Genomic DNA, 14,338 nt, shown 5'->3' on the forward strand with positions numbered 1-14,338 from the left:
CCCTTTGCAACCTGTCCTCACATTTTCATCTAGATTTGTAGCATCAGCAAACTGAAATGTGTTACTTTGGTTTAAGTAATTTATTTAGAATGTAAATGGCTGAGGCCCCAGTACTGATCATTCCACCGGTCAGAGCCTGCCAATTTGAAAATGCTCCATTATCCATACTTCCTGTCCATTAACCAAGCCTCTCTCCATGCTCATACATTACCTCCCCCCACAACTCCATGATCAATGACTTGTGCATTAACCTTTTGTGTGAAATCTTATTAAATGCTTTTCAAAATCTAAGAGTGCAACTTTTACTAGTCTCCCTTTATCTATTCTATTAGTTCCATTCTCAAAAAACTCTGAATTTGAAAACCACAATTTCTCTTTCATTTGATTATCCAAGGATTTTCTAAATGCATTGTTCTGACTCCCTTAATAATAGATTCCAGCATTTCTCCAATGATTGGTGACTGGCTAACTGGCCTGCAGTTCCTTGCTTACTCCCTCCCTCCTTTCTTGAATACTGAAGTTACATTTACTAACTTAATTATTCTAGAGTCTAGCGCATTTTGGAAAATCATTACCCAGTATCTCTTTTAGAACCCCACAAAGTTGGCCATCAAGTCCAAGGAAGTTGCTAGATTTTAGTCCAGGTTTCTCCAATACTTTTTGTCTGTTGCTGTTGGCTACTTCAAGTTCCTCACTCATATTGGTTTCTTTATTTCTAGCATGTAGTATGTTCCTTCTACTGTGAAGAAATATACAAAGTATTTGTTCAGTGTTTTTACCATTTCCTCAATCCCCATGATAATTTCTCTCATCCCTGCCTCAAAGAGACCAATGTTTACTTTAGCTGCTTGCCTCCTTATTCTATACTTACGAAAGCTCTTACTTTTTAAAATATTCCTGGTTCCTAATTTTTTTTTACTACTCCTTTGCTGGTTACTTTGCTCCTATTCTTTACAACATTATAGACTTCTATTTTAAACACATATGATCCTTAACGTCTGTAGTAAGTCAGGAATTAATCTCTCTTGCTAAGCTTTTGCTTTTTTAATTGGATTGTATTTTTGTTGAACATTTTGAATTGTTTCTTTAAATTGTTAACTTATCACCATTGGGAAGCAGCGAGTGACGTATACCCCAACCAAGCGGCACTAGATCTCCCTGGTGCTGTCAAGCAATGAATGCCAAGCCCTAAATTATCACCTTGCTGTGTCAGTTATGGTGTTGAATTCAAATAATTGGATAATTCAAAATAGTTTCTGGGTATAAAAAATCTAATTATTTGAGGTGGGTTGTAATCCTATGAGCATCAATGGCAAATTAACTTTAGTAATAAATTTTGCAAGAGTTCTCCTGGTCACTGTTGTAATTTTGCCTACAGAAATGGTGTAAATGGCTTTTGCTGCTCAACCTCTGGAATTTTTGACAAAGCTATGGTGTGAGATTTTAATATGCAAAAGAATAGGGCTTGGTAGCAAAGGTGCTATTTCTTGAATTTGGCTATAAAGCTGCTAAATGTTATGTATGTCTGCTCAGCTAAGATCAATGAAAATGCACACGAAAACTCTTGATAATTTTTTATTTCATGTTTCAGGTAGAATAAATGTTATCAAACAGTAACCTGCTATAAAGCATGTGCCACATCTTTGTTTTAAATATAATTATTACTCAATAAAATTTGGATTTATTCCCCCCCTGCAAAAGTTTGGAGGTATACATAAACATTTCTTTAATTTTAAAAAAGAAAATGTACATAATTTAAAAAAAAAAAAAAAAATGCCTTTATCTACAAATTAAAAGTAACACATTGGAATGAAAGGGAAACAGATTCTTTTGGCAGATGCTACCTTCATTCAAAACATGCAAACAAACTGCTAAGAGAAACAGTAATGAGTTTAATTTCATGAGCAATGGAATCGCTTTACTGGCAACTGTTTTAAACAAGGTGACAGATGTCAGCACACTGACCACTCATACTAAATATACAGTAAAAGGTAAAAACAAACTCTAACAGAAATAAAGTTCCCAATGCCTTAAAATAATTTCAGATTGTAAACAAGGTAATCCTGTTCCTTGGGCACATTATATAGCATGATCTAACGATTCGCAGTTACTTTGTCTCAGCAATTCATTTCAGGGTCTGATAGGAAAAGTATGTTCTCATTACCGTGAAACAAACAAATAGGCTTGTTTACTTAAAATGTTAATTTTTCCTGGAAGATGTAATGCTGCTGCAAGAGTACATTTTAGAGAATAGTGAAATGCTGAGTCACTTAGATCAATGATGAACAGTGTGATTTTTAAAATGCTTCAATACTTCGTTTGATCGTGTTTCTTTCTGAAAAGTAATTCTTGCTCACTTTGTATAAGAATGATAGAATAAACACGTTTTGCACAAAGAGGAATGTAGCAATACTAAATGGATACTTATTCTCACATTTTCTAATTTGCTCAGGCAATTTTATCTGCAAGAAATGAAGTGTACGGCAACATTGGATTTTTCTACCAGTTGGCTGTGTTAATTAGACTTGATTGGGATTTCTGACTTTTTGTATGCTAACTGCAGTTTCTGCTCTTCCTCACGTTTGGTAATGATAATAAAGTAGCCAAAATATGTCACCCTTTTAAAAAGAGCAACAGAAAACTGTATAAAAAGATTGAACTAGCAAAATAGCTAGTGGAGTGTTTGCACAACATAAGCACATAAGATCAGAACGATTACATTTTTCAAAAAATTCAACTAGATGCCTATAAATACTGCAACTATACTGACCACCGATACACTTTACAAAATAGCTGCAGTGACTATAGACACATATGTATATACATACACTAACTGAAATACTCTGATTTCATTTTGCCACAGTACAGAGCTGTTGCAATCCATGAGTAAACAATCTTAGTTTGCTCCTTTTCAAACTATCTATTTTATATTACGGAGGTGAGACACTTTTGCTAGAAAGGGGCTATTTCTAAGGTGATGACTGGTTAAGTGCATATCATGCAGCACTAATATAGTGCAAAGACGTGCCTCACATTTTAACAAGTGTTGCAGACCATAGTTTACTGGCCATTCTGAGAAAGCATTTTATTAGGTGGAATAAACAGGATTATAATTTGCAACATTAATTGGGTATTGGGTATTTTCAGCAGCAATAGGTACTGGAGTAACTGGTTAGCTTGTTGGAAATACATATACAGTCTCATAAGTAATGCATGGAAGGAAAGAAGGAAAAGGTTTAGCCTGTTAATACTTAAGATTTCAATTTCCCAGGTGAATGGTTTTGATTTGAATTTCTTACTATCGCACTTTGCAGTTTTTAAGGATCATGCTTTTTGACAAACTCTAGTAATTCAGTTGTCCTTCTTGCTCTTACTGTTGACTTATCGCCAAGCACGTATATATTATTCTGTTTTGCTGCATCTACAGTCACATGAAAGTTGATAGAAGTATAATTTTGCATCCTTTGTGCATTCGCATTGCAAAGTTATCACTTTAAAACAGCTCTGGTCTGCGGTTCGTAGTTTTAAGTTCTCAATCCACCAAGTCTGTTCTTTCTGGTAAGTGTGCCATCAGGTCTGTGAGCAGTTGTCAGTTTTTCAGTTGACTCCTGATATAGTTGGATAACTTTCTCACTCTGACCGTCATTCTTGTATTTGATATATAATTATTGGACAAAAGGCAATTAATATAAAGTTCAGCTTTCCTTCTGAATTATAATGCAATGAGTGCCTTAACATCTTAGTCAAATAAAAGCAAAATTTGCTTTTGGTGCGCTGGAGAGTGCATAGTTCTTTTGCATCATTTCATAGGTTTAGCTTGCTAAAAATAGGCAGCTGTATCATTTGATGTCATGTATTTATACTGAGAATGACAACTTGTGGCATATTTTTTCCATCTATCTTCCTGTAAAAATGTCACAGTGTTATAGAATCTGACAAACTGTCTCAGAATTCCCTAAAGGACTGTAGACCAGACATACGGTACTGCACGTTATACCTTACACTAATTAAGAAAGACTGGGAAAGATCTTCAAGCAACAAGGGAGACTACATGTCAGCATCTCCATCATAAGCCAGGGTCAATGGTTTCAGTTTATTATTTTGTTTTCTCTGCGGTTTCTTGGGTTTTTTGCTACAAAGAAGAGGACAAAGACTCAAGTTATAATTAGCACGCAAAATACCTTGTCAAATAATTTTACAACGCACACAAATTCATGTTTTAGATTTAATCTTCAGGTCAGCTAATCTCAGCTGGGGCAATTTTAGAGATATTATAAATAGCCTTAATGCTCCTGAGTTTGGAGTGGTAATAATCATCAAGCTTACAAAAGCAGATTTATATACAATAATCTCTGCCAGGCTGAGGACTGAATATGGATAGCTAGTTACAGCCCATAATTAAATACTTTATCAAAACTGCAGAGTCATTAGTTGGCTGGATCATCAGATCGGGATCTTTGCTGGTGGAATTGTATCACAAGAAGAGTCAGCTCTTTTAGGTGAGGGGGGGATGGAGGGTGGAAATTAAATAGAACTGTTACAAAGCTGTACAACACATTTGGATTAGAATTTTACCAGCCCTTTGGTGACAGGCTGGTAAAATGGCATGGGAAGGTGCTGGATGTCCTCCTGCTGACATGCCATTTTGCCAGTGGAAAGGTTGGGCGTCTGCCAGTTAAGCCACTTAAGGCTTGAATCCGGAGTGTGCTCTCATGGTGGTTCTGGGAGAAGCCTGACCAGGTACAACCAAATAAAAAAAACAGTGCAGCCTCCTATGAAAGCAAGGACCTATTAGAGGCAGAGAGAAAACACAAGGAGAAGAAATCTTGAGCCAGAAACTCTTAAAAAAAACCCAATCATCTGCGGCATCCTGTCCTATTTTCAGTAGAATCTTCTGGGTGCAGATCAGCCTTAGCAGTACCTACATGGCCACTGGAGCCCTTTCAAACACCCCAGATAACGAATGTGGTGGTCATTTTCACCTTGAAGGATGAACAAGATTTGATATCTGCAGGATTTCCCCCTGGCACTCCAATCAATATGAAGGAACAGCAGCATTATCCCCATTCTAGTGAAGACATCCATTTTGTGATATGTCTTGAACTTTGTCATTAATTTAATATGCTACAATGCCTAAAATCGGTTTAAATTAACTATGGCACTGTTCCAATAACTGTCACTAAGGAGACAATGTTGCACAAAGATACATCAAAAGTATCTATAAAAGTTAGAAGTATCACATTGAAACAGTGGGGATCTAACTCTGAGATTAGGAGTCAAGACAGGAATGCCAAACTACATCTTGCTTTCTTCAACATCTGAACAGAAAATGATAGATATAAGTAGGAACAAAGAATAAACATGTTCTATTCCACAACAGTCTCACTTGTCATGCAGATGAGCAGTGATGTGCAAGAAATGTAAAATATTGTTTTTTTGAACACTAGACCGAAATGTACTCTAAAACCAGGACTTGTTCAGTGTGACAAAATACTGCACAAAATTTTGAATGTTCATTTCAGCAGAACCATTCTTGGCTTGATGTGCTTCAGAATCTGGCAATGAAGAGGATATTTTTATCATGTTGTATTTACAATGAGCTTTGAACCAATTTAAAAAATCTATACTGAAGGATGAAGCTTGGAATTGCAAGTAATTTCTTGTGTAAAGTGAACATAACGACATAAGAAATAGGAGCGGCAGTCAGCTGTATGGAAGTATAATACTGATACCTGGCCAAACAATGACAAGTTCAAACTAGCACTACACCATAATGTCAATAAGATATCAGTTAAAACCTTAAATGCCAATTAGTTGTTAGCACATGCAAGGGAAGAAAAAAGTTAAAGAGATGTTGTTTGCATTGGAGGAAACTTAAGACTGCTTTCATCATGCTGATAAATGCACTTGGAGCTATGTTCTGAAGCTGTTTTTGATTTAAAAGCAATTTGACCACACACCCTGCAGCAGAGCAAGGATTTGGTGACTGAGGGTGACATATGCCATTTAATGTAATAGTTGTTTGGAGCTTAGCAAGGATTCAGCAGTAGCCTTCTGTTCCATGACTTTTTGAAGTGCTTCAATAACGATGATGTGTGTGGGCAGAAAGTTAAATCGATAGATAAAGTAAATGCACGACTGTAGATTTTTTTTTCCAATTTTGACTTGATATTAAACCATTGAAATATTTACTCGGCAGACTTTAGTTTTTAATCTGCAGGTTTGAAGGTGATTCACAATTCAGAAAGTTGTACAGCACAAAAAGGCTTCAACCAGCTCTCAGTAGCATTTTGGTTATATTTTCAAAGGGAAATTACTTGTAATAAAATGTGAAGTTCAGTAGTTTGCACACATACACAGTCCTCTCACTCAACTCTGCGGATACCCTCCAGCATAATTGCTATGCCTATATGTTTCTATGGCATGGGGCACTCCCACAAACTTACCAGGCTAGATAGATCATAGAGACAATGAAGATTATTAAGACAAAACCTCCTGCTGCCACACCATAAACCCAAGTTTTCAGCTTCCCATCTATAAAGCAAAGATACCTTGTTAACTCTTAATAATGAATACAGAGATGCTTTAGTCTAAAACTGAATGAGGAAAGTAACCCAAAACAGTAGATTTATTCTGAAACAGTTTTACTATTGTTATAATCTTTTGCTACATTGTTACATTTCTCTTGTTGCTTTAATTTCTACCTTTCTGACATACTTCTACATATGGCAGTCGAGGAATCCAAATATCTGGCGAAACAATCTAGTCTATTCATTGAATCCTTTCCAGTTGATGTTGTAAAAGTACACATGGATTGGGCAAAAAAAGACTATTTGCTTCATTTAGCCTACCCTGCCACACCTCCCATCAGGTTCCATGCTGTGATGCGAGAACCAGCAACCTTACATCTCGTAATTATGAATCCTATAAGTGCATATAGGGATACATGAATAACACGATTTGTGACACATATTGACATCAATAGCAGCTTCTTATACATCCCCCTCTTGTTCAGAATACCATATCGCCTTTAAGATCAGGAAAATATCCAGCTTATCTCATTATATATTAATGAACTTGTAAGTTATATCATATGTGAGAAATTAGTTAGTGTGTGACTATGTTTACAGGATATTGTGGATGCTGGAAATCTGAAATGACAAGAGGAAATGCTAAACATACTCAGCAGGTCTGGCAGCATCTGTAGGGAGGGAAACAGAGTTGATGGATGGAATTCTCTCATTTTTAGGCAGAGTGGGCGCAACAGGCAGGAAAAACCGGTGGAAGCCATTGGCCCCAAAGACTGTTTCTTCTGCTGTATTTTTACTTCATTTATTAGAGATTAAATTGATTTTAAGCAAGTACAGAGGTAGGAAAAAAAGAGGTCGGTGATAGTGTGGAAGACTAAATGGCAAAAGGGGTGATGACACAAGTTAAGGGGCAGGTCCCACCATGTTAACCTGGCTCTGAATGAGCCTGCACCGCCAGCAAGGTTTTATAAGATTGGGGTCATGCCCGGGCGGTACCCTGGCACTTCCCCCTGGCACTGCCCCCTCTGGCAGTGCTGGGGAGATGACCGGGGTAATGCCTGGGTTGTTGCGTGGGTGTGTGTGTCAATTTTTACTTTTGGCATCGGGGTATTCTTTTAACAAAAAATAAAAATAGAGCCGCCCCCCCCAACCCCCTCCGTCCCCGAATAGAAACCCACGCAACACCACCAACCCCCCTCCCCCCACAATTTCCCCTGGCAATGCACAGGCACTTTCCCAGCACTAAGCCCTGGCAGCGGTCAGTGCCAAGGGGTAGTGGCAGGGTACTACCCAGACATGACGCTCTCTTTGCTGGGGGATGTACTCACCTCTGTTCACCAGGTGCAAGCTGTGGGGGACTATGTTGTGATTCACGTCAGCTTGCCCTCAGGCAGCGTGAATGGACAATCTAACAAGGTGGGCGACTAGCAGCTGTAAAGTTCTGATAATTATTTTAAATGCGTTCAAATGGAGATCCGGGATCGGCGACAATCAGAACGGGAAATCCAACAGGCGTAAAGCTCATTTTGGGACTCTTGCAGGATTTCCCACTCCCAGCATCAATTCTGTTCCCTCCAAAACAGGAGCAGATAATCTTCCCCCAAAGCTTCTGGTCAATGGCACAGATACAATGAGCTGAATGGGCACCTTCTGTGCTGTAACTTTTCTATGTTTTCATGACCTTTCATTAGACATTAAATTGATTTTACACAAGTATAGAGATAGGGAAAGAGGGGAGTAGAGAAAAAAGTCTGCGATAGTGTGGAAGGCTAAATGACATAAGGGGCAATGACACACGGCAAAAGCAATTGGTATTGGAACAAATAAAGAAACAATAGATGGTTCTAGAGGAGGTATAAATGAGCATGGCAGGATCGTTACCTTTAGTCATTTCATCACTCCTATCTTTCACCTCATCATAAACCATCCCTTTTGTTCCTTTTCCCGGTCTCTGTACTTGATTAACCCATTATTCCTCCAACTTTTTGCACGTGTGTGGGAAGGTCACAGATTCATAGACCAGGAGCTTCCCGAATTAGGCCCAAGTGCTCATGCCAGCAGGAAATTTGGAGGGCTTTCCGCTGCTAATTTATTCATAGCAGACAACCTGCCAGCCAGCCCCGCTGTTCTGAGACCGGGCTGGCATTTTAAAATGGCAACCCAATCTCTAAACTTGGAGACAGGCATACCTCTCCTACAAAACATAAATGGTGGCCCCCACACTGATGAACACCTCACCCAAGAAGGGCATCCTCTCCCCCCTCCCACAAATAATGGGTACCCCCCTCACCACACAAGCACAAGGTTAATCTGACTCCCTTCCCCCCACCAATCAACCCTTTTCTTCCCCTCAGACCCCCCACTCAGCCTCCCATCAGGCCATGCGCCTTGGCAGTGCTAACAGTGCATTGCCGCCTGGCACTGACACACTGGCCTGGGGGGCTCAAAGAGGGAGGTCCAGTAGCCTTTCACCCCTTCGCTGCTGCCAGGCTGCAGAGGAAGGGTTCCTAAAGGTTTCTGGGGGTTGGGTGGGCACGGTCTTCGAACAAGGTGTTGACCTCACTATTCTCCATGGGAAGGGGGTGTCGTGGCTGGACTGCCCTTCTAGCCCTGACAGACTTGAAGATCACCCTGGCTGGGTGATTTCATGATGTGAAGATGCCGACGTTGGACTGGGGTGGGCACAGTAAGAAGTCTCACAACACCAGGTTAAAGTCCAACAGGTTTATTTGGTAGCTTGTGGCTTGTGCTCCCAAATAAACCTGTTGGACTTTAACCTGGTGTTGTGAGACTTCAGGCAGACCATGTGATCAATATCTGCTTTCCTGCCTGTCAGCTGTGAAAATTTCTGAAGTGACCAGGACACTTTAACCTCCATGCCGTCCGGTCACCTGGCAGGATTTTAAATCATTGCAGCACTCCATTCTGCTGCAGAGATTTTCCTTTCTCCCTGTCAGAAGCTGAGGTCAGAGTAGATCCCTTTGAAGTCCTCTGACAGAAAGGAGATGTCAATTTCAGCTGGGGAGGGAGGGGTTCCAATCTGCCTAGCTGTGCACTCAGCCCCAATGTATGCACACATGATTTGAAGTTGCTGAGACTTCCCAGCAAGCACTAATCGTTGAAACCCTCTCCATTGCACTTGAAGTTCAACGTGCGCAGCCTCGTAAAAGATTCAGCTCAATGGATTTCTATCATCTTCCACCCACCTATGTTTATTTTGATTTCTCTTCACGTTGAATGCACCCCGAGTACCCCATTGATCCTGACTGCAATGTTGACAGAGTCTAATCCTGATTGACAGTCTGTGGTGATGCACTCCAGCAATTTGAGCTTCTTTTGACAGCAACTTCCAAACTGTGACCACTGAGAAAGACAAGGGCAGTAGATTCATGGTAATACCACCACATGTCATCAACTCAAACACCACCTTGGATGAATTTTCTCTGTTGTAGCACTGTGGGAGTTCCTCCACCAGATGAACTGCAGTGATTCACCACTTTCTCACAGGAAATTAAGGATGGGCTATGAATGCTGGCTTTTGCCAGTGACGCCCATTTTTTAAGAATGCATTAAAAAAGTATAGCTCATTTTAATTCAACATTTCTAATTCAACTCCGGAAAGTTAGATTTCCCAAGCCTCAGTAAACCTGGCAGCTCCAGGATGGTGACAACTAGGAGGTAATGCCTTGTCAGTAATCAGCTGGATCCAGTATTTGAGCTTTTGAACCTTCTCCCCCAGGGCTATCTCCACCAAGGCCTCTGATCTCTCCCAAGAAGGCTTCTGCTCCCAAAGTCTTGAACCTTCAATGGCCCTTCCCTATCATCACAAGTCCCTGGATTGGATGTGTCAGGTCAGAGTTCCGACTTATCTGCTCCTGAAACCACTTCTCCAGCATTCCCTGCTGGACCAGGCCTGTAAATTAGGCTCACTAATGGCCTAGGAGCTTGCCAATGCATTAGTGGGGAAATCCTTTCATACAATGTTAGGGGTCTGCTTGCTCGCAGCAGGTAAAATCAGTTAAAACTCCTACCATTTAATGCTATTTCTTTCTTCATGAATGCTGGGTGATCATTGAGTATTTCCCGCACTTTCTGTTCATTCACAGACATGAACTTATTAGCATTTCATTTAGCTTCCAATAGAGGTCAGTATGGTAGCATTCTTTGAGGTTGACATGGCTATTTTCCTTTCAGTGCATGCAAGATTGTATAAGGGGTTTTCTTTTACATCTTCTAACAAACCCATAATTAGAATATGTAAAAATCCAACTTATAGATTTTAGTTCTCCACAAAATGCAAAATGGCTCGGTCATAGAAGACAGACCTAAGCAGTGGAAGGGTGCGCTTCTGAATGGAGGGCTGTGACAAGCGGTGTTCCTCAGGAATCAGTGCTGGGACCTTTGCTGTTTGTAATATATATATATAAATGATTTGGAGGAAAATGTAACTGGTTTGATTAGTAAGTTTGTGGACGACACAAAGGTTGGTGGATTTGCGGATAGTGATGAGGACCATCAGAGTATCCAGCAGGATATAGATCGGCTGGAGGCTTGGGCGGAGAGATGGCAGATGGAGTTTAATCCGGACAAATATAAGGTAATGCATTTTGGAAGGTCTAATACAGATAAGAAATATACGGTAAATGGCAGAACTCTTAAGAGTATTGATAGGCAGAGGGATCTGGGTGTACAGGTACACAGGTCACTGAAAGTGGCAATGCAGGTGAAGAAGGCAGTCAAGAAGGCATATGGTACGCTTGCCTTTAAAAATTGGCAAGTCATGTTGCAGCTTTATAGAACCTTAGTTAGGCCGCACTTGGCCTATAGTGTTCAATTCTGGTTGCCACACTACCAGAAAGATGTGGAGGCTTTGGAGAAGGTACAGAAAAGATTTACCAGGATGTTGCCTGGTATGGAGGACGTTAGCTATGAGGAGAGGTTAGAGAAACTTGGTTTGTTCTCACTGGAACGATTGAGGTTGAGGGCCGACCTGATAGAAGTCTACAAGATTATAAGGGGCATGAACAGAGTGGATAGTCAGAAGCTTTTTCCCAAGGTGGAAGAGTCAATTACTAGGGGACATAGGTTTTAGGTGTGAGGGGCAAGGTTTAAAGGAGATGTACGAGGCAAGTTTTTTTTACACAGAGGGTGGTAGGTGCCTGGAACTCGCTGCTGGGGGGAGGTAGTGGAAGCAGATACGACAGTGACTTTTAAGGGGTGTCTGGACAAATATATGAATAGGATGGGAATAGAGGGATATGGTCTCCGGAAGGGTAGTAGGTTTTAGTTCAGACGGACAGCATGGTCGGTGCAGACTTGGAGGGCCGAAGGGCCTGTTCCTGTGCTGTAATTTTCTTTGCTCTTTCTTAAGTTAATGTGATCTGTCAAAATTATTTGCAGATAACAAGGAAACTTCCTTTAAGATAAAGTTATGCAAAATATATTGATCAAGAGGTATGTGACCTTAAATGCTTTATTTGTGCTTCACATAACATCTGTCCCTTTGCATACCTACATAATGGTGGAGGAATTCACTTTTTGAGAGCTTTATTATGATCTGTATCAGTATTTGATTCACGAAAGACCTCCAGGATATCAGAAATTGTAGCGCAAATACGAACAATTGCAAGAGAGGCTAGAGTACATGAAAAGGTTACCGTTTGATTCTGATATTATGACACAAGGTCATCTCTCATTAATTGGAAATGAAGCGTTGAATGAATAATACTGCACTAGAATTAAAAAGTTAGGTCGTATCTTCATGTAAGAGAAAACTTCACATTCTGTTCTTTTGCATGTGTTTAAAGATGGAGTTAATAAGACTTTGAAGGTTTAAATGAATAATATTTCAAGTAAATTTCAATTGGAACAATTCTGAGCACAGACAGCCAATTTAATATAGTCACACTGCAGTAGAGAGATCCCTTATCCTCTCACTGAATGCGGAGATCAACTACAATGGAGACCAAAACAAAATAGCTATTATTTGGCTGATCTTTGCTATTGTCTGTCAGAGGGATAAGAAAGTCCTGCAAATTCACAATAGTATTCTAGATGTTTCAGGAGAGAGGAAGGATTATGTTGGGAAGGTGGATTACTGATGATCAAATGAAAAGCGACAGATTTGCTGCTTCTAATGCTCATTTTTTCTTCTTCTGAAAAATACCTATGTTCTTACTTGTCACACATAACAATCTGTGTGTAGTAGATTGTAATGAGGAACAACTGCAGTGGTCTAGAGCTTGTGCCAAGCAGGAATGGAGACAGCAGCAGATTAAATAGTGGGTAAATTGATGCTGAGTTTGATGAAGGAGGTTAATAGGCTTAGGGTAGGGAAGTGATCACATTGTACCAGAGTGTAAGTTTCAGCGACTGAGAACAGGCTATGGATAGTTGTGATAGATTGGCTAAGAAACCTCAATAGGTTTGAGAGCAGAGATCACAGTGATCTAGAGTAAATTAAAATAAATGGCAAAAGGCTAGGGTTAGCTAAAGTCAGAGACGGTGGAGGCAATTACAGTAAATGACTGTGAAGGCTAGTCCAAATAATCATTGTAGCTTAAACAAGGTGTTGTGGTGCATGGGGAAATGAAGCAAAGAGGCCATTATAGCTCTCAATGCATTATAGTGAAGCTTTAGAAAATAAAATCACGAATTCATGGCTTTGCAGCAGGCGAACTCGAAGTAAACAGGTTTCTAGTCAACTGCACAAGCCATAACATATAATCTTGTACTTGAATTTAAGGAACATTTAATGTTCTTCTGTACTGACATGGAGTCTAAAATATGTTAATGGCATATAGGCAATGAAATACATACCAAAAAATCTACAGTCCACACCAAATAACATTTCTAATTTTCCTTTTCGAAAACTCTCTGGCATGCACATTAAATTCAAAAGATTTTGTCGTCAGGACTTTCATGTAATGGCTTTTTTTAAAACTGTAGTTAATTCAAAGTTCTAATTATGAAATGAAAGGTTGGAAATGTTGGAAGGCACAAAAAGGTAGCTGATTGATAATGTCCAAATATATAGGCTGAAAAATCTGCTTGGTAGTTGCAACTGTGGCACGGTAGATCTACTTTTTAAAATGTATTTATCACAGGTTCTTTGTTGGCCCCTATTGTTTATTTGGTGAGCTGCTGAGTTACACAGAACGAAAGTAGTCCATGTGTCACCCCCATTCAATGCAATTAGTATTCACTGATTTGATCTGGAGATGTGGGAGGGCAATACAACTGACTTCAGGACTATTTGTTTACAGGAAGGAAAGTCGGCCAGTATTCTGGCTCTCAATTATGATCTAGCACCCTCTATCTGAACTGCATGCATGGAAAATCTTGGAACTCCCTCCCTAACAGCACTGTGGATGTACCTACACAACAGGGACTGCAGCAGTTCAAAAAGGCTGGTCACCACCACTTTCTTAAGGACAATTAGGATTGGGTAATAAATGCTGGCCTAGCCAGTGCCATAAATTAATAGAAAGAGGACAAAAAATGTATAGCTCAATTAGCAAAACCACATAGACCAGTTTTCTGTAAATTAGCTAATCCAATCACTACCTGGTTCTATTTGATTTGGATACCTTGTGTACACAGTATGTAACTATATTCAGCTTAACTTTCTCTAGTCATTCCACAATTCAAGTATCCACAGTAACTACTTCAGATATGATTTGATAATTAAATAATAATAAGTTATATAGCTAGTACAACACACCCAGTTAGTAGCTGCATTCACTTGTTTATATGATGGACACACATGCGTGCGCACACAATCACACACACAGACATGTGTATACATG

General features: G+C 39.8%; 1 protein-coding gene across 1 annotated transcript in view; it reads right to left on the bottom strand.

The window, feature by feature from the left end:
* Positions 1–1,581: 1,581 nt before the first annotated feature.
* The window catches only part of thsd7aa (thrombospondin, type I, domain containing 7Aa), a 398,355-nt gene continuing 385,598 nt past the window's right edge, over positions 1,582–14,338 (bottom strand). The window contains exons 26-27 of the mRNA XM_078228043.1: positions 6,447–6,534; positions 1,582–4,132 (exon numbers count right to left, since the gene is read on the bottom strand). Coding sequence (XP_078084169.1) covers positions 4,048–4,132; positions 6,447–6,534 — 173 coding nt within the window. The 3' untranslated portion in view covers positions 1,582–4,047. The remainder of the gene's footprint in view (positions 4,133–6,446; positions 6,535–14,338) is intronic.

Source organism: Mustelus asterias, chromosome 2 (assembly GCF_964213995.1).
Source record: "Mustelus asterias chromosome 2, sMusAst1.hap1.1, whole genome shotgun sequence".
In the NCBI taxonomy this organism is placed as follows: domain Eukaryota; kingdom Metazoa; phylum Chordata; class Chondrichthyes; order Carcharhiniformes; family Triakidae; genus Mustelus; species Mustelus asterias.